General features: G+C 36.6%; 1 protein-coding gene and 1 long non-coding RNA gene across 3 annotated transcripts; one reads left to right on the top strand and one right to left on the bottom strand.

Annotated features, from left to right (window-relative positions):
- Positions 1-422: 422 nt before the first annotated feature.
- Positions 423-11,202, bottom strand: sox10 (SRY-box transcription factor 10). 2 transcript variants are annotated; one of them, XM_077202447.1, is made up of 5 exons: positions 9,268-9,391; positions 6,870-6,934; positions 6,255-6,706; positions 4,251-4,513; positions 423-2,500 (listed from the first exon to the last, which is right to left on the bottom strand). In XM_077202447.1, exons 3-5 carry the CDS (start codon positions 6,692-6,694, stop codon positions 1,746-1,748), a joined length of 1,458 nt encoding a protein of 485 aa, XP_077058562.1. In that variant the 5' UTR covers positions 6,695-6,706; positions 6,870-6,934; positions 9,268-9,391; the 3' UTR covers positions 423-1,745. The 2 variants fall into 2 exon arrangements, with proteins under 2 accessions (XP_077058562.1, XP_077058561.1); XM_077202446.1 differs by having other exon boundaries at positions 6,255-6,934; positions 9,268-11,202.
- A 407-nt stretch (positions 11,203-11,609) lies between these two features.
- On the top strand, positions 11,610-25,499 carry LOC143711187 (uncharacterized). Its single transcript, XR_013194770.1, has 2 exons — positions 11,610-11,740; positions 25,015-25,499. It is a non-coding gene; the product is annotated as an uncharacterized LOC143711187 (long non-coding RNA).
- The last annotated feature ends 1,743 nt before the right edge of the window (positions 25,500-27,242 follow it).

The following is a 27,242-nucleotide window of genomic DNA, read 5'->3' as shown; positions in this document are numbered from 1 at the left end:
AGTTTTATTTATGAAAAAAGAATGTTCTTTTTAGGTTTACAAGAACATTCCTTTAACTTTCAAACAACGTTTTCTGGTATCATTTAACCTGCTGAATGTCAGTTATAGATTCAGTGCAAAACAATTATATATTGTGGATATATACATACTGAATTCTGTTGAAATATATGCTTAATAATATTAGTAAAGTTGAAAAAGTATACTATTGTAGTGCTATTCTGAAAACTGACGTGACTTCTGTAGAGAAGAAAATTAATATTCGTATGTGTGTGTGTTTGTGTGTGTGTGTGTGTGTGTGTGTGTGTGTGTGTGTGTGTGTGTGTGTGTGTGTGTGTGTGTGTGTGTGTGTGTGTGTGTGTGTGTGTGTGTGTGTGTGTGTGTGTGTGTGTGTGTGTGTGTGTGTGTGTGAAAATGAGGACTCGTTTTAACAGACTGCAGCTTTATTTAGAGTGAGGGAAGTTAGTCACTGCTTTCTTCCATGTACACTGATAAAGAAAAACAACACTTCTACCCACCACAGAATTACACAATGAAAGTTTCCAACATCAGAGTTAAACGCTACTGATAAAAAATTAACAAAAAAAAAAACACAAATATAAATAATATTTTGTAATATATAACAATAATGTTGTTTGTTTGCTTTAGTTGTTTTTGAATAGTACTAATAAAGAGGGCAAAAACTATAAAAAGTAGTACCAAAGGAGGAAAAACGTTGAATAACTAAACATCGTTTACAGTAACAGACTGTCTTTATGAAATAATACCGCAGTGTTTTATTGATAGGCATCAAGGGTAATGTTCTGAAACAGACATTATTTCCACAAAATACAAATCTGTTTCAAACTCAAATACAATGTGGGCATAAAATATTTGAATTGGCGAATGGATGAAAGTTCGCGACCTGAAAAGAGTATCACGTGATTTAATCCGAATTTATCAGCGATTATGAACCGTTTCCGATGGACTGAGGCACTAGTGGCGTTAGCTAAACACAATAAAAGGTCATTTTATAGTGGAAACTCATAATCACGTTATTTAGATATTACATTACAGTTCTCCGTTTGTGTGTTTGGAGTAACACCGTTTAGACGCGTTAATCGCGTCCTGGCACTGATATTTACACATGCTGAAAGTCATAAAACACAAATGTCATTAACAAACACTAGACAGTGGTGAAGACTTTTCAGTGTAGTTATGGCAACACAAGAGTAACAACAATAGAAAAGATTACAACAATAAAAACGCGTCATTATTTTTACAAGATAAAAACAATATGGCCTTATTTTGGTTAATAAAAAGAGATTATTCATACATACAAATAAAAAAACAACAACATGTGGATGTACAGGTGATAACATCAGGGTGTAAGTTTATGTGAATGTATTGGAAGAAGTTTGTGATCTGATACACTGATACCAAACCATACAGAGTTCAATAACTACGCCCGTTTGAGTTGCTCATTCATTTTAATGTTTTGGTCTCAGTACTTTGGTAATGTGTCCTCATGAAATACCACTGGTGTCAAATTGGCGGACGAGCAAGATCTCTGTGAAACGGGTCAAGATGGTTTATCTAATCAGCCTGAGGCAACGTGAGAATATGTTTCCCCTGCAGATCTCCACACGCGTGTGTGGATTGTGGTGCAGGCGAGTGTTTTGATGATTTTCGGTCACATACACACTTTAGTTTGGACCTTCAGTGACTGGAAATGAAACGAGAGCGTCGCGTCACCTCCGTAACGCGCGTCACGGTCGGGATAGTGTGGTGTAGACGGGCTGCTCCCAGTGAGTCGGGCTGTGCGACTGCGGCACGGATCCGGGGTCCGGGATGGCGGTGTACAGGGGCCTCTGCGAGGGGCCCATGTAGGAGAAGGCGGAGTACAGGCCCGAGGTCTGGCTGGAGTGGGCGTAGTACGAGCCGGACGCCTGGTGCTCCGCGTACTCCGCGAACTGCGCGCGCGACGCCAGCGAGGGAAAGGCGGAGCTGTAGTGCGGCAGGCTAAGAGGCGTGTACGTTACGTGTGAACCGCTAGCCGTGGCGGCATCGCTAGCGAAGTGCGTCTCGCTCTTAATCTGCGTTTTCCCTCCATCCGAGCCCAAGTGCTGCTGGGATGGCAGCTGTTGTTTGGAGAGCCATGCGGTGGAGTGACCGCTAGCGGCCGCTAAAGCGCTGGAGATGCCGTACGCGTACGGTGACGCCGAAGACCCCGCGCTCGACGCCTGTGGGTGCCCGTTCGGCGGGAGGTACTGGTCGAACTCGTTCACGTCGAACGGCTCCATGTTGGCCATCACATCGTGGCTGATCTCGCCGATGTCCACGTTGCCGAAGTCGATGTGCGGTTTGCCGCCGCCGCCGGCAGACGAGGAGGCGGAGCTTCCGTCTTGTCCCGCCCCCAAACCGCCCCGGGAGGCTCCGCCCTCACGTTTCCCCTCGCCGGGTTTCCCGCCCTGCAGCTCCGTCTTCGGGGTCGTAGGGGGCGTCGGGGGGCTGTGACTCTGACCTGGAGAGAAGGACGGAAGAGGTTTAGGATACGTTTAGACTTAAAACAGAGAAGTTTTTCCACTTACAGACGATTGTCAAAATGACCCTCATTCACACGGATCCGCGAAAAGTGATTAAAAACGCTGTATTCTGCTGCCAGGCCACTAGATGGCGATGAAACACTATAGACTTTTAATTTTTTTGTTGTGACTGACCTGAAGCAACAAATGAAAGAGTTTTAGGGTATGTTTACACTTAAAACAGAGAAGTTTTTCCTTTGAGTTTTCTGCGTAAAAACAACACTATTGTCAATACAATCCTCATTCACAAAGATCCGCGAAAAACGTCTAAAGACGCTGTATTCTGCTGCCAGGCCAGTAGATGGACGATGAAAAACTATAGACTTTATTAAATTATTTTTTTGTTTTATTTTTTTATTATGACTCTGACCTGAAGCAACAAATGAAAGAGTTTTAGACGTAATTTTTGCACGATGTGCAAAAGGCGTTCTCCAGGCGTTTTTTTATTTTATCAAAAATGCAGTAAAAACAGTGAAATATTATTATTAGTGCTGGGCAACGATTAATCGCATCCAAAATAAAAGTTTGTGTGTACATTATGTGTGCGTACTGTGTATAGTTATTTTGTATATATAAATACACACAAATGCATGTATATATGTAAAAAGTTTTCTTTATATAAAATACTTATATTTATATATAATACAGATTATGTATAAATATATATACAGTATATACATGCAAATATTTCTTAAATATATATGTGTGTGTATTTATATATACAAAATAATTATACACAGTTATACACATATATTATGTAAACGCAAACTTTTATTTTGGATGCGATTAATCATTGCCCACCACTATAATTTATAATAGATGTTTTCTATGCGCATATATACTTTAAAATGGAATTTATTCCTGTGATCAAAGCTGAAATTTTAGCAGTGTCACATGATCCTTCAAAAATCATTATAATTTTCTTCTCAAGAAACATTTCTGAGTATTACGTTGAAAATAGTTCATATTTTTGTGGAAATTGTAATAAATTAGTTTTTTCAGGATTCTTTGATGAATAGAAATTACAAGCGTTTATTTGAAATAGAAATCTTTATAAATGTTCCTTCAGATGAATCCTGTCCTCCCTGAATAAGCATTCGTTTATTTGACAGTGAAGCGCTGGTGTTGCCCAGGGTGCCTCACCTGTGGTGTGCAGGTGGTGTAAGTCGACTTCATATGTCATAATTTCATCTTCATCTCATTTCGACTTTTTATCTCATAATTATAACTTTATCTCATAATTTCAATTTTGTAATATCATCATTTCAACTTTTTAATATCATAATTTTAATGTTTTATGTCATAATTATGACTTTGTATCTCATAATTATGACTTTATCTCATAATTTCAACTTATTATGTCATAATTGTCCGGTTTGCCTAACCGGTGGTGTAAGTCGACTTCATATGTCATAATTTTATCTTTATCTCATTTCGACTTTTTATCTCATGATTATGACTTTATCTCATAATTTCCACTTTTTAATATAATTTCTACGTTTTATCTCATAATTATGACTTTTTATCCCATAATTTCAACTTTTTATGTCATAATTGTCCGGGTTGCCTCACCTGTGGTGTGCGGTTGGTGTAAGTAGACTTCATATGTCATAATTTCATCTTTATCTCATTTCGACTTTTTATCTCATAATTTCGACGTTTTATGTCGTAATTGTCCGGTGACCTCACCTGTGGCGTGCGGGTGGTGTCCGTCGGCCAGCGGTGACCCCGTGACCCCGGCGTGGGCCACCTCCAGGTGCAGACTCTTGTAATGTGATTGGCTGTGGCTGACCTCGCCCTCGGAGTGGCCGTCGCCCTCAGAGCTCGACCCCGGTTTGCCGTTCTTGCGTCGACGAGGCTGGTATTTGTACTCGGGATAGTCCTTCTTATGCTGCTTCCTCAAACGCTCGGCTTCCTCGATGAACGGCCTCTTATCCGTCTCGTTCAGCAGCCTGAAACACACACGTGCAAAAAACACATCGTAACACTTTATTTCAAGGTGTCGTTGTTACAATGTAATTATATATTTAAGTACTGAGTAATATTAATCAACTAGATGTACTTACTATAGGGTTAGGGTTTGGTTGAGGGTTATGTAATTATGCATAATTTACTGTGATTACTATGGTAAGTACGTGTATATATGTAACATATTTAACAAGGACATTGTCAAATAAAGTGTTGCCAAAAACGGTAACACTTTACAATAAGGTTAGTTAACATTAGTTAATGTATTAACTAACACGAACTAACCATGAGCAATACATTTGTTACTGTATTTATTAATCTTTGTGAATGTTAGTTAATAAAAATACACTAAAATTCATTCATTATTATAAATTCATTATTAGTTCATACTAATTAATGTAGTTAACTAATGTTAACTAACAAACCTTTTTGTAAAGTGTTATCAAAAGATCAGTATAATATGCACAAAAAAAACTTTTTAAAAAATTGGTATTTTGCCTAAAAAAACATGACGTATAGAGAGAAATAGGTCCTGTAACCTGATCACTGGACAACTAACAAACACACAATCACAATAAACTCTCTCATTTAGACTCTTGTCTACACTTTATCAGCGCTTTTTAAAACACAAGTTAAGCATAGACTGAACTGTAATGCCACCTGACTCTGAGATTATTGAACTGTTGAATGCTGATTCTGACTCAGATTTCTCCTCTGAGAGTTTAACACGATCAGATACTCCAGCTGGTGTATGAACCAACTCTGAGGGGTTTGATTCTCCACCTGTTATATAACATAGCATATATATATGCTGTCATCTGTAAAGCGAGACTCTTTCACTAGTTTAGTTGTGCATCTACAAAATCCTCCTGAAAATAACCCATTTGAGATAAACGCCCTCTTGGCGTTCTCGCTCGGGTTAATGGCGTGTGTTTTCCACAGCAGCTCCTGAAGGGATTTGTCCCTCTAATCTGGCATGTTGAAGGAATGATTATTCTGAGCCAAAGCCCCTGAGAAACTCAAAGCCAGAGGCCGGACAGCAGTGAATATGAGGATCTACAGCAGAACACATTACACTGATACTGCAGCATCCATTAGAAACTGACAGAATTACAGTAATGAATTGATGGAGGCTGTTTCTTGAGTGCTTTATGTTTACATCGTCATGGTTTAATGGAGATGCACAATAGTTTTTTTCATTCTGATTTGTTTTGAATACATTTTAATCATTTTTACTGTTAATTATGATTTTTTTTAAAAAAAAATATGTAAAGCACTTTAAATTACTATTGTTTAAGAAATGTGCTGTAGCCTATAAGTAAAGCTTTGCCTTGCCCTGGAGTATGATATAATTAGTGCATGACATGGCAAACATTTAGTACCATCTGATGGTTTTTCAAGGGTTTAACTCATGTTTTGCTCTCACCTCCAGAGTTTCCCGAGTGTTTTACTGAGCTCGGCATTGTGCAGGTTATTCTGCTTCAATTCTGATTTGTTTTGAATAGCCTTTTGAATCATTTTTACAGTTAATTTAATTTCTGTTATGATTATTTTTAAATCGTTTTTAGGTAGGGTTAGGGTCACTTTGAATGCATTACCATGAATATGAATACATTATATAAATATGAATTAGAGCATGACATGGCAAACATTTAATACCATCTGATATGGCGCACATTGGCTTGTTCAAGAGTTGTGCACGTTAAACTTGTGTTTTTCTCTCACCTCCAGAGTTTCCCCAGTGTTTTGCTGAGCTCGGCGTTGTGCAGGTGCGGGTACTGATCCGCCAGTTTCCTGCGCGCGGCCTGCGCCCACACCATGAACGCGTTCATCGGCCGCTTCACGTGCGGCTTGCTCTTACTGCCCGAGTTCACGCGCACGGGCATGGGCACGAGCGTCCAGTCGTAGCCGTTGAGCACCTGACTGACCGCCTCGCGGATGCCGATGGGGAACCGGTCGTCTTCTTCATCGGACTTCACCGAGACACCGGCGGAGACTCCGGCTCCATCATCCCCGACACCCGGGATCTGAGGCGGCTGACCGGGGAGAGGGGAGTCCGGGCCCCCTGGAGCTCCTGAAGAGTGACCGGGAGACATGGAGTGACCGTCCTCCGAGACCCCGGGGCTCATCTCCACCTCAGACATACTGTGCTCCTCCGCCGACATCGTGCTCTCGCTCTGCGGACACAGGATGGGTTTGGTGGGTCTACTTTTTCCCCCAAACAGGACCTCTGTTTTATTCTCCAAAAATTATTTTATTTTCTGGAAAGCAATTGCCAGTGTTTTTGTTTTATTATACTATAGGTCATCCAGTGGAACTTTAACACATTTCTTTTCATACACGCTCTGTTCTGTCAGATTGAATCCATCCGCCGTCTTCCTCAGGAAGTAGATCTGCTGATAAACCTGCAAAAGTCCACAAAAAGGTAATTTTATTTAATATTATAGGTGGTCTGGAGTTTGTATGCTACATTGTCATGTTTCTGTAAAACATTTAATCTCAGTGTACAATAATATTATTTCCGTGTTTTTATACCAAATAAATGAAAACATTGTGGGAAAAGCAATGTTTCTAAAACATCAGTTGTTCTTGTCGTGATTTGAACGATATTAATGTTACTTTCATGTAGGTACATCATTATCCTATAACTTATTGTTTCTCACAATATAAACATTTTTATTTCAATCTTATGAAGACTTATTTGTAATATCCCAAGAATGTTAAATCATTAAGTAGAAATAACATCATAAGGATGTTCCAAAAATGTGTTCTCAACATCACAAGAAGGCATATCAGATAATGTGATGAGAACGTTCTAAATATGTGTCATTTATAGAATTTTAACATGCTGAACGTTCCCTCCCACACAACCTCTTCGCTGTTCAATCAAACGCCTCGCGAACAAGAAAAAACCTGTTCAGGGTAAAACGGTTACAAACACTGAGGCTTTGACTTTATTTAGAATTGGTCTCTTTTTCCAGGCCAATCATATGGTGGCGTCAGTTCGCCTCGGTCTGTGTGTCTGTCTGTCTGTGTGTGTGTGTGTGTGTGTGTGTGTGTGTGTGTGTGTGTGTTATTTTAGCTTCACTCCTGCTAACGGCTACTGTTGAAGGTTTGTCGGTTTGTTCAAGCTCCCGGGAGAGAAAGTGCTGGAATAATACCGGCTTCATTCCGCCTCGCTGCTGGATAAACACGGAGCGCTGCTGAATTACACAGTGTTTGTTGGTGAAAGCACAAGCGACGACTCATAACCCACAGGAAAATAAGGAAAGTCAGAGCAGTGTGTTTAGGAAAACTCAAGCAACCGGTCCGGCATAGTGAATAAACGCAAGTGCGACAAATATAATATTGCGCCTTTTATTGGTCTGATTATCAAGATCAATCGAAGAATGAGTAGCCTATAACGCCAGGTATTGATTTAAATAGCCTACGGCAAAAACTTTTTATCCAGAGCTGAGCTTGAATGACTGATCAAATCTCAGCTGAACACGAGAACAAATCATCCGACACAGTATTAATTAAGATCAGACACATGACTTCACTTCAGCAGATCACATATTGATTTCATATTAATTCAGTCACATTTGTTAGGGTCACTGGAATACACATGATTAATAATTTATCAGATTGATTTGTGTGTGAAGTAGAAGTTTCTTTGGGGCAAAACATATTAAGCAATTTGATTTTAGTAACATGTTCCATTACATTTAGGCTAATTGCGTTTCTGGGTTTGCTCTGTTTTCCATTCACATTTCGGAACAACGCGCACATGTAAAAACTTTCTGTTTATTCATGCTAACCACTCTTAATTCTTTACCGCAGCTCATGTTTTGCATCGCCACTCCTAACTTTATTTGTTCAAATGTGATTGAGTTCATCATTTGGCTGGGCGGATCATAACGCCTGGTTTGGCAATAATTTGCCCCTAATTCACTCATGCCAAAACATTTCCCAAATGGCACAATTAAACAAAATGTGCTTAGATTTGAGATTTTTAGATTCGAACTTCAATTGATGCAAAATTCTATTGATTTGAGTAGTTTACTGAATAGTTTGGGCGATATAGCTTAAGTTTCCTTCAGAATATTGGAATGCGGCAAATTTATATTGTGCTGAAAGGAATTTGTACTTTATAATTAAGCACATTACACGAGCATTTTGGCCAGATATAGCTATGATTGCTCACAAATATGCAGGTAAAACAAAAAATATACAACATTTAGCCTAAAAAGCATATAAAAACAGATTATAAAACAGATTTATAATATATTGTAAATAGCTTATGTAAAATGCTTGAAAAATATTACGCACTCGTATCAAATCAAAGTATTCAAATTCAAATATAACTAAAAGATCTCAGTGTATTATATTTTTGAGTAGTTTGGATAGATTAAGCTGTTTTTCCCAAGTTAAGACAGATTAACTCAACACGTCTCCGATTTAGGCTACTCAATCAACAAATGTATACCTCGTGACACCAACTTTCTTAAATAATCGCATGTAGGCTATATTTTAATCCATTTCGATGAAAAACTTTGTTATCCCTCAAACTTCAGCAAACATAAACCGAACAGAAAACGAATTCAAGTTAGTTGCTATGCAGCGAATAAATTCAATTCTAATCATATTTATTCATAATAATCATAATAATAAAAGCGTAATTTCTCCGTTTAGACATTGCATTGACGTATATCCCCATGCACAGAGAGAGTCAGTGAGAGAGAGAGAGAGGTCTTACTGCACTGGTCGCAGGTCGCCCGCCCAGCGCGAGATCGGTCCGTGGTTCAGCCCCCTCGCTCGCGCTCTGAATGCCTGCTCTGTGTCGCGCGCCGGGGCTTAAAGAGCCTCGTTGTGTGAAGAGCGAGAAAAAAATCAATTCATGGAAAAAAATCTCTTAAAGCACCAGTAGAGCCACATCGGGTCCTCCTCTGATTGGCTGATGGAGTTCGCCATGAAGTTTCTCTCAGCGGAGGGCGGTGATTTCTGCTGTCATATTCAGCCGATCGGATTCTGATCAATCTTTATTTGTGATATTTAACTTTTATACATTTATTTGAAAGTCCATATTCTTGATCTAGTAGGCCTATATATGTCTTGGTCATAATAAACCAATGTGTCACTTTAAAATCAGACATTATTCTTATTCCTTATTATTCAGGCACAGTTTATTACAATGCTTTAAGCTCTAATAATAATAATGGTTACACTTTATGTTAAGGTGTCATCGTTACAGTGTATTTATATATTTAAGTACTGATTAATATTAAACAACTACATGTACTTACTTTAGGGTAGGATTAGGGATTGGTTGAGGGTAAGTTGCATGTAATTATGCATAATTTACTTTACTGCATAACAAGGACGCTGTCAAATAAAGCGTTACCATAATAATAATTTGAATAATTTCAATATAAGGGTTAGAGTTGATTAAAAGCTAATTAAGTCATAACAAGTTAAAGTAAAATAAATAGGCTTAACTAATTGGAATATAAATAAACAATCAAAATAAATCACTTAACTGGAAAATACTATTTTATTTGTTTAACTGCGTCAGAGAACCGCGTGAACATGTTGTTAAATTATTGAAATAACTGAAAATATCAGGGAGACGTAAAAAATATTTTAGTTCAAAGTTGTTTGGGAAGCAATGCAATAGTATGATAAGTTCTAAAATGTTAAATATTACAATGCCGCCGCGCGTCATATTTGGTTTTTTTGGTTTTCTCATGCCTTGACTGTCACAGGTGGTCGTTCATTAGTGTCGGCGTGTCCCGGGGGTTGTGGCGTTTCTCTTTTTTAAGGTCTGTCCGATCACACTGCCCTGTTGTTGGCCCGGGTGTGCCTCAGGGTGAAGCAGAGGTCCTCCACGGCCCCGTCACAGCTCGCGCGCCCCCGGGACTCTGCGCACCTGCTGTGCGCAATAACGCTTCCTTCTGACCGCAGCGCGTGGATTTTAACTCTCAAACCTCTGGATATTCGTGTCGGCCAGTCCTTCAAAATGTGCTGATATGTAGGGGTGACATTAGGTTAATTGGGACACGTTTGGGACACCCAGTCATCTCAATTTTGGCATTTCGCTACAATGCTACATGAGAGTCAATTTTGGTTCCCCAAAGAACAATTCTTAAAATAACCTTTCTTTTTTTTTCTTAGTGTGAAGAACATTTCAAAAATATAAATGACTTTTTTTCTTCTCTATAAAAATAAAGGTTCTTTGTTGGCATCGATGATTCCATTTAAAACCTTTAACATCCAAAGAACTACAAAAGGTTATTTTGACTATTAAAATGTTCTCCAAATTAAGGGAAAATGGTTCGGTTCTTTAGGGAACCAAAAATTATTTTTTTCTTCTATATCATCACTGAGAAAACCCCCTTTATTTGTTAGGATGCTAAATGTTCTTCGTATGCTAATAGAGAACGTTTATATGCACATTTTCTAAGAGTGTGTGGCATCTAAAAATGCTGAAAATATCTCCTAAATAAGTAGGAAACTGAAAATGTCCTCTGTGAGCTAATTTTATCCAGCATTACGCCTTAGTTTTATTTTATTTTTGTAGAATAGTTAAACAGCAGTTGTATATGCGGGATGGTGCGCGCGCAGGCCCGTGACCCTCGCGCGCGCGCGCAGCGCTGGAACGAGCTCCTGCCGCGTCGTGTAGTGCAATGCGTTAGCTTTATAATCGCATCACATAAACACACAGAGAGCGCATTTAACAAGTTTAAACAGAAAATATAGCAAGACGAGAAGCGAGGCAAACGACGGGCCAAACGCACACAAACACGCGCGCTGTTCTGGCCAACAATAACCTCTTGTATTTCCAGCTCGCGACGAGCCCCCCCACCCAAGCCAAAAATCATTGCCTTTTTCATTATCCATGAATGTTGACTCTGATAAGGGGATCCTGACCATGAGAGCATCTCTCTGTCTCGGTTTCTCCTTTCTTTGCGTCCTTTGTTTTATCTCAGGTGAATTGTAATCATGTGATCAAACGAACACCCCCCTTCCATTACCCTCTTAAATGAAAAAATGAGGAACAAAAAGCAGTTCTGTGTATATAAAAAAAGAAAAGAAAAGAGAAAAGACGTGTGTCTCCCTTTAGAGCGTCTTTTTCTCCGTGTCCTTCAAACGTACACATATAGCGGGATGAGCGCGTCGCGCGGCGCGTGGACGGAGCGGACCGAGGCCTGCGCGAGCGAGCGAGCTTTGATGTGAGTTTCTGCCTGTTGATCTCAGGGAAAAATTTGGGAAGCAGGGAAGCGAGGAGACAGACAACGCGTTTAGAAATATTACAGTCTCCATGCGTTTAAAACACGCAGAGCTGGAGATGTGTTTATCCTCAAGGAACATTTCATGGGAAAATCTGGGGAATTGAATTGAATTGAATTGTAGCTGTTAAATTCACGTTGCTTTTTTTTTGTCTTGATTTGTTCTTTTTGATGGTCGTGATTGAGAACTGGAAGGTTTTATTGTATTGCATATTTGTTCTGCATTTCTGTATCGCGTCAAATTGAGGTTTACGGCTCTTCTATAAATTAATTTGGCACTAATGTCAATTGTTTTGTTTCTCGTTAATTATTTTACATTATCAAAAATTATCAGGTTTCTGTTATAGCCTACATTCATTCTCTGCAAGGGCTTCCATTTTTACAATACACCAGAAACAATAATAATTAAGTATTTGTCGTACAGCTCAGAAATTTAATTTATTATTTTCAATTATTATTATATAATTATTTATTCAAATCGAAATAAGCAAAGGTGCGCGAGATGCTCGTCATCACCTGGACTAATTAATAATAGGCTAATTAACTCGCGCGCTTTGCTTTTCGTTCATTCGGAATCCTTACAAATTACAGCTAAAATACTGTCAAAATTATTATGATCGAATAATAGACTATGTATAATATTGAATTATCATGTTTGCATTTCCATATTAAATTCTTCCTAAAAATCAACAAGACAATTGGCAAAAATTATTATTGTTGTTATTATTATTATTATTAATATGTTGTAGTTATTATTACTTCGTAGTTGTTTTTTAAAGACTGTTTTCACTCTCGACGACTCATAATTACACTAAATTTGTTTTTTTTTTTAAATTGTTTTTTTATTTTATACATTTTATTAAACGTCATAACCAGAAGAATAAGTGTAATTTCGAAGCAGGATATATGTCGCTGGTTTATTATTAATGCGCCTCTAGTCGTGCAATAATATGATTAGTTATTTAATCGTGAGATTTATTATAATTCGCATTAGGCTACTTCCAGAGTAAATCCGTTAAAATTGCGAGCGCGCGTGAATGGTTTAGGCTGAATAACCAAACCAAATCATGTAAATGTGAAAGCGTTTTGTGTGCAGTAATTAATAATCTGTCTTACAACAGCGTTTTTAAAATTATTGATCCCGAGAGAATGAACAGATTCAGTTGTTCATTCTGTACCAAAGTGATGCTCTCAGCAAACTAAAACATTTCATTCTGAGCACAGTTAATTGGTTAAGTGTGATTGAATGTGTGTGTGTGTGTGTGTGTGTGTGTGTGTGTGTGTGTGTGTGTGTGTGTGTGTGTGTGTGTGTGTGTGTTAGTGCAGCATGTGACAGTGATGCTGCTGATGGTTGCCGTTGGAGATGCTGGCTATGTCAGGAGAAGATGTTTGTGAGTGCGGAGGTCAAAAGGTCAATATGAGGACATGATTGTCTCATGACCAGCTTCCACACACACACACAAACACACACACACACACACACACACACCTGATGGAATTGGGTCTGCATGTTTTTGAGTTTCTGGCACAACAGGAAGTGGAGTGAACAAAAGACATGGAGATGGAGAGAGAGAGAGAGAGAGAGAGAGAGAGAGAGAGAGAGAGAGAGTGGGCGGGGCCTTTCTGGTTTTCTCTCTGAGAAGGAAAGGTTTTGGCCTTTTGTCCGCTTTGGTGATGATGTGAAGATTCCTGGGGGAATTCCTGCATGTGGATGAAGTTGTGCTCTGGAAAGGTCAGACTCTGATGGGATGATCTCATGAGGCCAGGGGTTGTTGTTTTCCTCAGTGAATGAGTTCCTGTGGGCGGAGCCTCAGCTTCACCTGTACACACTCACCTGTCTGACTCTATACACTCTGATAGGCCTGAGAAACACACTTTACTGAACGCTTGGGCTTCGTCTTTCATCTGTGCTGAATTTCAGACTCTTTCAGGCTGGAGTGTGTACCAAACAGTCAGGATTCGGTTCAATTCTATTTTTCTATTAACAAACAGCTGCAAAGAGGATACATTTGTTCATTGTTTACATTGCTTTAACTCATCGAAATAAATTATTGGTCATACAACTTTTACAGTTTTCATATACATATATATAAAACTGTAAAAGTTTTATGACCAATAAGTTATGACAACATCATTTACTTTGATGAGTTAAAGCAATCTAAAAACATAAGCAATTTTCAAGTTAGAAGGGATTCAACTAATTTTTTAGGCCAGTTTTATGGAATTTAAGTTGAAATGATGTAAATATCCAAGTTGATTGTACTTAATTTAAGGAAACAACTATTTTACAGTGATTATGACTCTATAATATATACTTGACTTGGTACTGGTGATTAATGAATCTAATATGTATCACTTTTCCTGAATATTAATTATTTATTTATTTTTACAATTTATTTTATTTCCTTTTATTATTTTTTATTATAAATAATATAATTTATTTTATTTTTTTATTTTTTTAATTAACTTAAATGTATAGTTTTTAAATAATTTATTAATCTTTCAATTAATTTATTAATTTATTTTTCCCTTACTTGATTTTATTGCTATGATATATATATATATATATATATATATATATATATATATATATATATATATATATATATATATATATATATATATATATATAACGGGCTTTCTGCACACAGTAAAAGGACTAGGAAATACAACAAATGAAACATGCAAAAAGAAAACTTGTTTTGGACATCAGAAATATAAAATGTGCATAATATTACAAATAAAGTTCTGGTTCTCGAATCTGATTGGCTGAGAGCTTTTCCCAGCCCTGCTATATTCCACCAGTTATCAGCACTGGAACCGTTTCGTCGTTTCTATTACGAGCAAACACCATCATTTTACAAATAGGCTACTACTGTTGTGTCACGAAATGTAGTTTTAAGAGTTTTTAGATGAGAATGTAGTTATTCAGACCTGAAATATGTGACTAATATATAATCACAGAGCTATTTCAGCGCTCGCGTTCCCGCAGAGAACAGCGTCATCTCGGCCAGTCCTTCGGGTTTTTGCCGCTGGCTCTAGATAGTGGTTAAATGAGATATAAGGGGTATATCAAATGGGCAATCTTGTTCTTATTAATCTATTAGGCTACTTGTTCCAGAGCAAACAAGGGCAAAATTAAGTTGCACAACTTAATACTTTTTATTTAACAGAAACCCTGTATTACAACTAACGCTGCTGTTTGTAGCCTACTTTTGACTGAACTGTTTGGTACAAACCTCTTGTACTTTTTAATGGCTAATATTCTTTATTTAAATATTATATTTCAGGATATTTTGTATAAATAACAGTGATTGTGATTTTGACTTTATTACGCCCTTAGATGGCAGCAAAGCCCGTCTTTATCAGTGAGTCAGAACAAGGAAGTTGTTTTAGCAGGGCTGTTGTAAGAAGAAGGATAAAGACAAACATAACGCTTTCCTCAGCGGACATTCAAATTGATTTTTTTGGATTGAATATTATGGACATTGACCTGAGAATGAATATCAGATGCAGGTAATACACTCGTTTAGCCGATATCTCTCTCATAATAGGCTACCATAATACTGTACATAATACTGTAGGCCCATCAATGAAGCGACTCAACGTTCCTTCGTTAACCGTTCTGAAGTGACGTTTTAGACTTAGTAACGGAGGCTCGGGCTCAACTGTTAAACTGTCACCTTGAGATCTGAGTGAGTGGCGGAAGACGTTGTTGTTTATTATTTATTTACTCGCGTGTGCCGTCGAACTGTTGTATAATTGCAATATCGCACTGGTAGCCGTGAGATATATATGAGTGATTACCTACAGGCGAATCACAGCCGTGCTGATATACAGCCATATCTCACGACTACGAGTGTCTCATATACATATTATATATAATTTACATTTTTATTTATTTTAATAAATAATTACCTAATCTATTTATTTACCTTTCACTTTTCCTTGTTTGACTGTGATAAAAGTAAATTTGATATTTATAATTTACTTTTTAACTGATTACTTTATTTATCATAAAAGTCAATATATAATAAATCAATTATTTATAATTAACTTTACTTTTTACTTTTTAAAATGAATTCAAGTAATTAAATTAAGTAAACGTTAATGTAATTAAACATTAATGAATTACAATTAACATTAATTAAAAATGAAATAATTTAATTTATTTAGGCTATATTTAATGTTGTATTACTATGATTATGATAATAGTAATAAACAGTAAATGGTAAATGATATATATATATATATATATATATATATATATATATATATATATGTATGTATGTATTCCGGCAGCTGTTGAAGTTCAGCTATAGGCTGTGATTCAGTGTGTTTGAATGCTGGCGATGGATTTCTTCATTTATATGTTTATTTGACATATTTCTAGATCATATGCACCTGCGCTAGATCCTCCAGGTGTGGCAATACAAAGAGCTTGTGTGTGTGTGTGTGTGTGTGTGTGTGTGTGACAGGTGTGTAGATCATTTGGTCATAACAGACATTTGTAAAACACAGTAAATGCAGGAAAACATTGGTTTTACATTTGCATTTATACCTTTATTTAAATGCTTGAGATTTCTAAACATAACACATGCAAATAATACATGTTTCAGATATTACAATCAACAGTCTTGAATGTAACATCTTGAACATGAATCTCTGCTTTGAAACGACATGTTGCGAAAACGCTTTACAAATAAATGTGAATTGAAACGCATCGTCTGACTTTAAATCATTATTCGAGCTGTTTATCTCGCTGCGATGAAGATTTATTTCTCTCTTTTTCTCATCAATCCCTCCATTCTGTACATTCTCCCACTCTCTGCTGAATATTAATGCTTAAAGCTCATTAACATGTCATCATGTTGAGAGGGTTAATAAAAGTCTGGGGGTCCGTGACCTCTGCTGACCCCCCTCTATCTCTCCCTCTCCACCCATCTTTAATAAATCCATGCAGCTGCGTAACGCTTAAATGGCTCCCCGTCTCTATGGGATGAATCCTGCTTTTGTGTTTTCTCTCTTTCTGCTGGTGGACGGGTGGCAGTTGTGTGGTGGGGGGCAAAAGTTGGACAGGATTCCTCTGCAGCTGGGGAAGAATGGATGGAGAGAGAGAGAGAGAGAGAGAGCATGAATGCACCATTGTGTGGTCACTTCATATCTGCACCGACTGCCTCCGCCAAGAGTCCAGTTACCCCAATTGTGTTGGAGAAACATCTAAAGGAAGCTGATATGGGGTTTCAGAGGGTTTAATGGGGGGTTTGGGGTGGTGGAGGAGCAGGGCGAGAGAGAGAGAGAGAGAGAGAGTGAGAGAGAGAGAGAGAGAGAGAGAGAGAGAGAGAGAGAGAGAGAGAGAGAGAGAGAGAGAGAGAGAATTGGTTACCTGGTTTTCAGGTATGCGTAAATCCTTCTCAAGCAATATCCCAGCTAACAGGGAAAACATTCTAAAAACGTTCTGCCAAAGTTCTAAACAAACGTTCTTCCAGGAACGTTAATAGAACGTTCGTTCAAAGTTATCTGGTCTTTAATGTTCTCAAAACTTTCTTAGAACATTTTTTTTCAAAACTTTCCATGAGAACATTTAAAACTAACATTCCAATAATGTTTGAATGATGAAATGGAATGTTTCCATAACGTTCACAATTTCAAAATCTGGATGTTTGGAAGATTCAGTGAACATTCTGAAATCACATTTTCATAATTTCATAGGAACGTTTGCAAAAATGTTCTTTAGAACATATTTATGTTAAAAGAAGATTTGTTCAGTGTTATCTGGTCTTTAATAATCTTATCAAAATGTTAGCAGAACATTTTCATTTATACATCGGTTCATGGAACATTTTTTTAAACGTTTTAGTTGGATGTTCATCTAACGTTTTATTTTTATGTTCAGAGAAACATTTACAAAGTAACTTTCCTAAAATGTTTTGCAAAATGATGAAATGAAATGTTTCTTTAATATTCGCATAACCAAGAAAAAAACATTTTTTAAATTCAGAGAACATTCAGCAACGTTACAAAATGTTTTTTGAACATATTTTTGTGTGCGCTACATATAAAAGATAACATATACATATAACACAAAAAGACATATTTCACCAGTCAAATATGGCATTGTTCTGTTGAGGTTCAGCAAACAGTGTGAGTCACGTTGCAGTGAGAATTGCTTCATGCTAAACGCTTCAGTTAGCAGTCCGCTGTATTCTTGTCACATGACCTTATTATGTGTCATGTGAGTTGATTATTATCTTTAAGTGTCTTTTTTTTATTTAATTTTGTGAAAAAATGGTTAAATTGCAAAATATAAAACAAGGTGGTGTTTCTTTCAGTTTGTTGACACTGGGAGTGCAGCATCGTGCATTGTGTGTGGGATACAGTAGATACTACTGTATTTACTGGAGAGATAGTAAGAGTAGTGTTAATAATGTAACATTATGTTTGCATTGTTTAGATGATGTGTTTATTTCAGATTGACTCTAGTGATATCAGCATGAAAAATATCATTAAGTAATGTAAGCAGATTAATTAAGCTCAGGTAGAGTGTTTTTAAAAAGATCGTTTCCTACAGTTTTGAGCTCCACTTGTTAGACTTTTTGTCAGACTTCATTTTGATGTTTTTTTTACCCAAAACAAGCCATTTTTGCTACGGTACGTTCAAGACTTCTGTATAAACACCCCATTATCATGTGCACGTGAACTGAACAATGATGATTAGGTGTCACTGACATGTAAATGTGGCCGGGAATAGTTTTCTACGAAAGTTTTGCTATCATTCCGAAAACGTTATTTTTGAGTGTTCAAAACGTCCAGTTTTTTTTAATGTTTAAAAAAATTCTTGGTTATTATGTGAACGTTAAGAAAACATTAAATTTTATCATTTTGTAAACATTCCATGGCGTTCCATGATAACGATTTTGTGATAATGTTTGGAGAACATTATTAAAGACCAGATAACTTTGAATGAACGTTTTATTAATGTTACTGTAAGAAATTTTTTCATAACTTTGGGAGAACCTTGCCAGAATGTTCTGAGAACGTTCCCTGTAACCTGGATTACTCTTTTCCACATGAAAGTGAATGAAAAATGGCAAAACCACCATTGTATGCTAAAATCTGCCGAAGCCCTCAAATTCAGTTTAGCCGTTTAACTGTGGTGCATTAAGACACGTTACACCACATGTGACCTCAATAATGATGACGGATGATTGACAGCAAATCTGGCATGATGCGTCTTGACACAAAATATTTGGACTGAATGAAAATGAGATTGAAGAGCTACAACAGGGAGGATTCATTGAAATTGTTGTTCAGTTTTTTTGTATTACATAAAAGACATAATTCATGCAGGTTTGGAAACACACACCTGCTGACATAATCAACTTGTTTCGAATAGGACGTGTCTACAAGATTCATTAAATGTTCTGGGTGGATTGAGTTTGAGTTTCAATTTAATGTTACACATTTTAGATAGTATATTTACATTAATTGATTTAGGGAACAATTTTAGTCCAAAGCAAAGCTCACCAAACTGTTTAGTTGTAAAAGATGATGGAAAGATTGATTCCTCATGATATTAGGCTGGTCAATAATAACCATGATATTTGAGAGTTTGATACATTGTGTTGTCAGTATTTGCAGCATGTTTTTGTATTTGGTTGTATTGTGAGTATTTGCAGCTTGTTTTGTATTTGGTTGCGTTGTGAGTATATGCAGATTGTTTTGTATTTTGTTGTATTGTGAGTATTTGCTTCTTGTTTTGTATCGCTGTGTTGTCAGTATTTGCAGCTTGTTTTGTATTTGGTTGCGTTGTGAGTATTTGCAGTGTGTTTCTGTGTTTGGTTGTGTTTTGAGTATTTGCTGCATATTTCTTTATTTGGTTGTGTTGGGAGTATTTGCAGTGTGTTTCTGAATTTGGTTGCATTGTGAGTATTTGCAGCTTGTTTTAGATTTGGTTGCGTTGTGAGTATTTGGAGTGTGTTTTGTATCGCTGTGTTGTCAGTATTTGCAGCTTGTTTTGTAATTGGTTGCGTTGTGAGTATTTGCAGCTTGATCTGTATTTGGTTGCGGTGTGAGTATTTGCAGCATGTTTCTATGTTTGGTTGTGAGTATTTGGAGTGTGTCTCTGAATTTGGTTGCGTTGTGAGTATTTGCATTTTATCGTGGTTTATAGTGAAACCGGTGATCGTCCCATCCCTAGTTCTGTTGTGAGTATTTGCAGTGTGTTTCTGAATTTGGTTGCACTGTGATATTTGCATATTGTTTTGTATTTGGTTGCGTTGTGAGTATTTGCAGCTTGATTTTGTATTTGGTTGCGTTGTAAGTATTTGCAGCATGTTTCTATGTTTGGTTGTGAGTATTTGCAGTCTGTTTCTATGTTTGGTTGTGAGTATTTGCAGTGTGTTTCTGAATTTGGTTGTGGGTATTTGCAGTGTGTTTTGGATTTGGTTGCATTGTAAGTATTTCCAGCTTGATTTTGTATTTGGTTGCGTTGTGAGTATTTGCAGCATCTTTTTGTATGTGGTTGTATTGTGAGTATTTGCTGCTTGTTTTGTATTTGGTTGCGTTGTGAGTATTTGCAGATTGTTTTGTATTTGGTTGTATTGTGAGTATTTGCTGCTTGATTTGTATTTGGTTGCGTTCTGAGTATTTGCAGCATGCTTCTATGTTTGGTTGTGAGTATTTGGAGTGTTTTTCTGAATTTGGTTGCGTTGTGAGTATTTGCAGTCTGTTTCTATGTTTGGTTGTGAGTATTTGCAGTCTGTTTCTATGTTTGGTTGTGAGTATTTGCAGTCTGTTTCTATGTTTGGTTGTGAGTATTTGCAGTCTGTTTCTATGTTTGGTTGTGGGTATTTGCAGTCTGTTTTGGATTTGGTTGCATTGTAAGTATTTGCAGCTTGATTTTGTATTTGGTTGCGTTGTGAGTATTTGCAGCATGTTTTTGTATTTGGTTGTATTGTGAGTATTTGCTGCTTGTTTTGTATTTGGTTGCGTTGTGAGTATTTGCAGATTGTTTTGTATTTGGTTGTATTGTGAGTATTTGCTGCTTGATTTGTATTTTGTTGCGTTGTGAGTATTTGCAGCATGTTTCTATGTTTGGTTGTGAGTATTTGGAGTGTTTTTCTGAATTTGGTTGCGTTGTGAATATTTGCAGTGTGTTTTGGATTTGGTTGCGTTGTGAGTATTTGCAGCATGTTACTATGTTTGGTTGTGAGTATTTGGAGTGTTTTTCTGAATTTGGTTGCGTTGTGAGTATTTGCAGCTTGATTTTGTATTTGGTTGCATTGTGAGTATTTGCAGCATGTTTTTGTATTTGGTTGAGTTGTGAGTATTTACAGCATGTTTTTGTATTTGGTTGAGTTGTGAGTATTTGCAGTGTGTTTCTGAATTTGGTTGCACTGTGATATTTGCATATTGTTTTGTATTTGGTTATATTGTGAGTATTTGCTGCTTGTTTTTTATTTGGTTGCGTTGTGAGTATTTGCAGCTTGATTTTGTATTTGGTTGCGTTATGAGTATTTGCAGCATGTTTCTATGTTTGGTTGTGAGTATTTGCAGTCTGTTTCTATGTTTGGTTGTGAGTATTTGCAGTGTGTTTCTGAATTTGGTTGCATTGGCCCTCATTTATCATTCTTGCGTAGAAACGGGCGTATATGTTGGCGTAAGATTATGCTTACACTCCTCTCACCGCCTGATTTATGAAGATGTGCGTACCTTTGAAATCCAGGTGTACGCAATACATGCCCTTGATAAATGCCGCGGCTGAAAACGATCGTCATTAGAATAACACGCAAGTATCCGCTTCCCCCACGCCCTCATTTTACGCCATGGACACACGGAAGACGGCAAAGAGGAGACACTTCTCTGGAGATCGAGACCATCACCATCATGAAAAATTATTATTAAATCAAACAACAATATTGTTGATGATAAATTCAAAGTTAATTGTATTTTTTTTTTTTCAAAAAGCTATAAATCCATCCATTTTTTGTCTAAAAAAGCAACAAGAAGAGAACATGCAACATATAATCAGGGACTCATACTATAAATTAATATAAATTAAATAAGTGCAACTGCATGAAATAAATAAAAGCCAAAGAAAATAAATAGTAAAATAAATTAAATAGTAAAAATAAAATAAATATTTCCAATGTCACGTTCCAATATTGTCCACCAAATAAAACAAATAATTTAAAAATAACACACAAATACAGTCCTTAAATACAACAATGTTAAAAATTCATTCAAATCATTTAGTAACACATTTAGGCTAATAGTAATTCGTGCCGAACTTGAAAAAAGTAATGATAACAATATTCAGGCCTACTATTAGGCGTGTTGTAGCCATTAACTAAGTGCATTTAGTTTCATATTTGTTAAAAAATAATAATGTTATTTTTTCCCCATCTATGTTGATTATGAAACGTGAACATAGGCTAAGATAGGATGCGCAATATATCGGGAGACATGCTCAGACATGATTTTGGCCACTTAATTAAATTTTGTTTTGTAGAAAGCCTTTCTTTAAAGTGAATTTCGTTTTGTATAAATTGTATCTTAATTTTAATATTTTTTTCATCAACCAATTGCCTTGATTTAATAAATAAGAAGCAAATAGCAGACAATATAATCATGAGTCATGGCATGGAGGCGCGGACGCGGTCCCTTGCATTGCACGTGAACTGGAGCGCATCTCATCACAAATTAACCGAAACTCAGTATATGCCTCACAGACATGAGAAATATATCTATAAAGAAAGCTTGAAATGTCTTTAAAAGAAACAATTATAAACGAAAAGAAATAGGCTACTCTCTCTATAGGCGCATTCACTACGGAGATGGTGATCATCAATTTCATCTTTGCAGACACAACACTAGTTTATTAATAGAAATAAAATACAAATTTATTTTTAAAAATGGCGTTTATCGCGTTTTGGAAAAGAGCTCCTCATATCTTTTAGTTTGTCAGTGCGTTTTGTGGTGTTAGGAATTGTTTTTCTGCGCATTTCCGCACTAACTCAAAATGTGCGTACATGTACACCGCCTCCTGACCTGGCGTAGGATTTGAGTGTGCCGTATGCCAACGTCCATATTGATAAATATCAAAGTCACCGTGGTTTTGGGTGTACGCCAGGTGTACGCTGGAAATTTGGTCTACGCACTTTTGATAAATGAGGGCCAATGTGAGTATTTGCAGTGTGTTTTGGATTTGGTTGCATTGTAAGTATTTGCAGCTTGATTTTGTATTTGGTTGCGTTGTGAGTATTTGCAGCATGTTTTTGTATTTGGTTGTATTGTGAGTATTTGCTGCTTGTTTTGTATTTGGTTGCGTTGTGAGTATTTGCAGATTGTTTTGTATTTGGTTGTATTGTGAGTATTTGTTTCTTGTTTTGTATTTAGTTGCGTTCTGAGTATTTGCAGCTTGATTTTGTATTTGGTTGCACTGAGTATGTGCAGTGTGTTTTGTATTTGGTTGTGAGTATTTGCAGTGTGTTTCTGAATTTGGTTGGTTTGTAAGAATTTGCAGTGTGTTTCTGTATGTGGTGTGTGAGTATGTACAGTGTGTTTCTGTATTTGTTTGTGTTGTGAGTATTTGCAGTGTGTTTCTGTATTTAGTTGTCTTTAGGGATGGGACGGTATGATAATTTCAGATCACGATTATAGTGACCAAAATTATCGTGATTATCAATATTGTCACTGTTTTGTTAAAACGAGATGAAAGTGTTCAAAAAGAACTGATGCTCACAATGAAAACATCCCAACAAGTTTTATATTTGAAAAACAACAAACAACAAATAAAACAAGCAGCTCTATGCACTTTTTAAAGCAAGATTCTGTGGCATTTCCTTCCTTATAATGACCGTAGGGTTGGGCGATATGGCCTAAAAAAAAATCCCAGATTTTTTCACAAAAAATCCGATTTACGATTTAAATAGTTTTTTTTCTCTCCCTACTTAAAATCAATCTGCAGATGACAAAGAAAAATTGTTCAAAACAAGTTTTAACTTTATTTTGTTTTAATATTCCCTTCTGGGATTTGATCTCGATTAAAGTGCAATCAGAAACAACAAGCCAAAAAGACAAGAGGACAGGCCCTTTGAAAACAATGAAAATGTAACACAAAATAAAATGGGTGGATTGGGATTGGGGGGATGTGTAAAAAAACTAAAAACTTGCATCAAATTATTTGGTAACTAAACATAATTTTATTAAGTTTACTGGTATGCTACTGTTTTTATTATTGCTTAACACAAATTTCACAATTTCAACTTCAATTTGATTCTGATCTTGATTCAATATAAATTCCTTTGGATAAATAGGTACAGTAGATACGTTAATGTGTTAATTGTTCTCAATTTAAAAAAAAAAAAAAATCACCTAATGCTGTAAACATACAGAGAGCCCTGTCAGTTGGTATTATTAAAGGTTAAAACTAACTCAAATTAAATATAATGCATTTTTTTATAATAACAACGTTATACTATTTTAATGATATAGGTAAAAATATTATAAATGTGTAATATAGTTATCATATTTAGCAAAATACTCCTCTCTATAATAATTATTTTAAGTCCAACTAACATGGGTCATTAAAAGCCATCCTGAGGTAAATGTAACGTTACGTGACATTTTGTTCTCCAGCTGTTTTATGGACATCTTTCCGCGGTTGCAACAACAGTGATCGATCGATTTAATTACATTTCGGTAATTATCAAACATGGTTTTAATGATAATTATATTTTAAACAATAATACTAACCGTCAGTACATTTTATCGTGGTTTATAGTGAAACCGGTGATCGTCCCATCCCAAGTTGTGTTGTGAGTATTTGCAGTGTGTTTCTGTATTTGGTTGCGTTGTGAGTATTTGTAGTCAGTAGGGGTGAGGAACATATGCCATTGGGAAATAGGAAAATCATCAGCTTTAGCTTACTTCTGTCAGATCGCAGTCAGGTTGATTCAGTCATTGAATAAAACTTTGTATAAAACCTGTTGATCTTTGTTTCCGCTTGAAGCACATTTTAGGTTACCTGATAAAAGGTTTTTGTGTGTTATTGTGATGAACACATGCGCACACACAGTGAGTGATGGATGGATTGACAGGGAAGGAATGAGATTTGTGGGTGAGTCTGAGTCACAGCTGATGAAATGCAGAAAACGCTGCAGAAGAATTCAGACGACAAAAGACTCTTTCTGTGTGTGTCTGTGCGTTCTCAGGCCGGGCCTGTAAAGCGCCTGCCCTCGGGCCGCTCGGGCCTCGTGACGCTCCTCTGGGTTTCGGAGGTCACGCTGGATTGAGGAGCTTCAGCTCGGATGCAGAAGTTTCTCATGCCTCGTTCCTGCTGATCGGATTCAGTGACGAGAACACGAATCATCCAGCTGTGACTCTGTCAAATGAGTTTTACCACGGATCTTCACTGAAATCACATCACGGATTGATAAACCTGAAGATCTGATCTGGAGCTTTACTTCAAAACACACACACACACACACACTAAAAAGCTACGCTTTCCTGTAGCTCAAACAGTAGAGCGCTTGCAACGCCAAGGTCATGGGTTCGATTCCCAGGGAAAGCAAGAACTGATAAGAATGTAAATGTGTATCTTGAAATGCAATGTAAGTCACTTTGGATAAAAGCAACTGCCAAATGCATAAATGTAAATGTCTTTACAAGCAGAGATGTTATTATAATAATAATAATATTAATAATAATAAACACAAAGACCTGATAACTTAGCAAGAATTAGTAATGCCACTGCTAAGATGTTGCGATACAGTTTTAGGGTGTTCCTTCATTGTACGTCCGGCAGGTGAAAATTGTGTAGTGTGTGTATTTGTGTGAATGAGTGTGTGTGTGTGTGTGTGTATGTGTGTGTGTGAGAGAGACTGTGCATGTGAGAGACTGTATGTGTGTGTACAGTAGCAGCACACTCATAAACACACATGATCTGAGCAGCATGACAACAAACACACTCAACATTAAGTATGAGGACTAGTGATGAACTACTCATAGTGAGGCAGATCTTTAAAGACGGTTGTGTTTTTCAGATCAAACAGACGACGGCTGTCAAACGCTCATGACCGAGTCTCTCTGATCATGTGACCTCACATCATTCACAGGCCCGTGGGATCCACATGTTTCTCTCGCCGACTTAACTTTAAAACCTCTCGCACAAATGCAGCTAAAGCAGTTCAAAAACAGTGGAAAAGACTCAAAAACTGCATGCGGGTCGTTGACCAAACAGTGCCTTTGTGTTTCTCATTTACAAACACCACTATAACTATGTGAGTTTTCAAAGACCTCAACAAAAAGCTCCTTTTTTTTTCTTTTTTTTTTATAGTAATAATAAAGTTATAATACTAACTTTACACTCTAAAAAATGCTGTTTTTAACTCAACTTTGGGTCAAATATGGACAAACCCAAACGCCGAGTTAAAACTGTAACCCCACGGCTGGGTTTGTCCATATTTGACCCAAAGTTGGGTTGAAACAGCCCAGCATTTTTTAGAGTGTATAATTGCATAATTATGTTTTTACTCCAATTAGCTTTTTTTGAGAAATATTACCATTTAAATGGTGGCTTTCATAGAAACTTGACAGATTTCAAACATGCATTAAATATTAAAAAACCATCAAAAAAATAATGAATATGTAATATGGTGCATATATTTAGCGAAATTATCCTCTCTAGAGTTCATTTTTCTGTCTAACTAACAAGTTTATGTTCACTGAATGGCTTTTCTGAATATGTATTTTAGCAAGTTTCAGCATACCTTCTGATGTTCATCATGTTGTTTAGGTGCTGTAACTAATAAAGAGGAAGAGATGATCGGTTCACATTCTTGCTGCCGCTTCGCTTCATCTGAGGCGCTACAGCGATCTGTCACTCCACATTAAAGAGCCAAAACGGTATTTATATTTTGAATTTCATTATTAAAAATTTACAATATTTGAAATCCAAGACTTTGTTTCACATCAAAAGTAACAAAGCTCAAAGCTTATGGTGATTTATCAGATGGAGCACTACGGAAATGTGTTCATTAACTGAAAACAGCATAGACTATAATGAAACGTCGATTCTTGGAATTTAAGGAACGATATCGGTTCACAAAAATTAGAATCAATTAAAATAGAGAAACTGATATTTTTACCCAGCCCTGTCATAAAAACAGGAAGTGAATCGCTAGGTTCTTTAGTCAATGTTTTGAATTCTTTCAGAAATGCACTTTTAGAAATAGATCAGCTCTGGTAACACTGTACAATAAACTTCATTAGTTAACTACATTAGTTGGCATGAACTAATAATGAACTGTTTATTAATCTTTGTTAATCTTAATTTCAACATTTACTGATACTTTATTAAAATTTTGGTAACATTACTAGTTAATGCACTGTGAACATGAACTGACAATGATCAGCTGTTTTTATTAACAAACGTTAACAA

This window comes from Siphateles boraxobius, unplaced genomic scaffold (assembly GCF_051911475.1).
Source record: "Siphateles boraxobius isolate OS27281-9 unplaced genomic scaffold, OSU_SipBor_1 49, whole genome shotgun sequence".
NCBI classification, from domain to species: domain Eukaryota; kingdom Metazoa; phylum Chordata; class Actinopteri; order Cypriniformes; family Leuciscidae; genus Siphateles; species Siphateles boraxobius.
Note: the sequence above shows the minus strand (reverse complement) of the source record. Positions and strands in the feature narration are given on the sequence as shown.

Coding starts and splice junctions, on each gene's coding strand:
- sox10 (XM_077202446.1), bottom strand. CDS start 6,694: ATGTCGGCGGAGGAGCACAGTATGTCTGAGGTGGAGATGAGCCCCGGG. Junction 4,514..6,254: donor ACACTGGGGAAACTCTGGAG/GTGAGAGAAAAA, acceptor TGTGTGTTTCAG/GCTGCTGAACGAGACGGATA. Junction 2,501..4,250: donor ACACCACCCGCACGCCACAG/GTGAGGTCACCG, acceptor CCTTCTCTCCAG/GTCAGAGTCACAGCCCCCCG.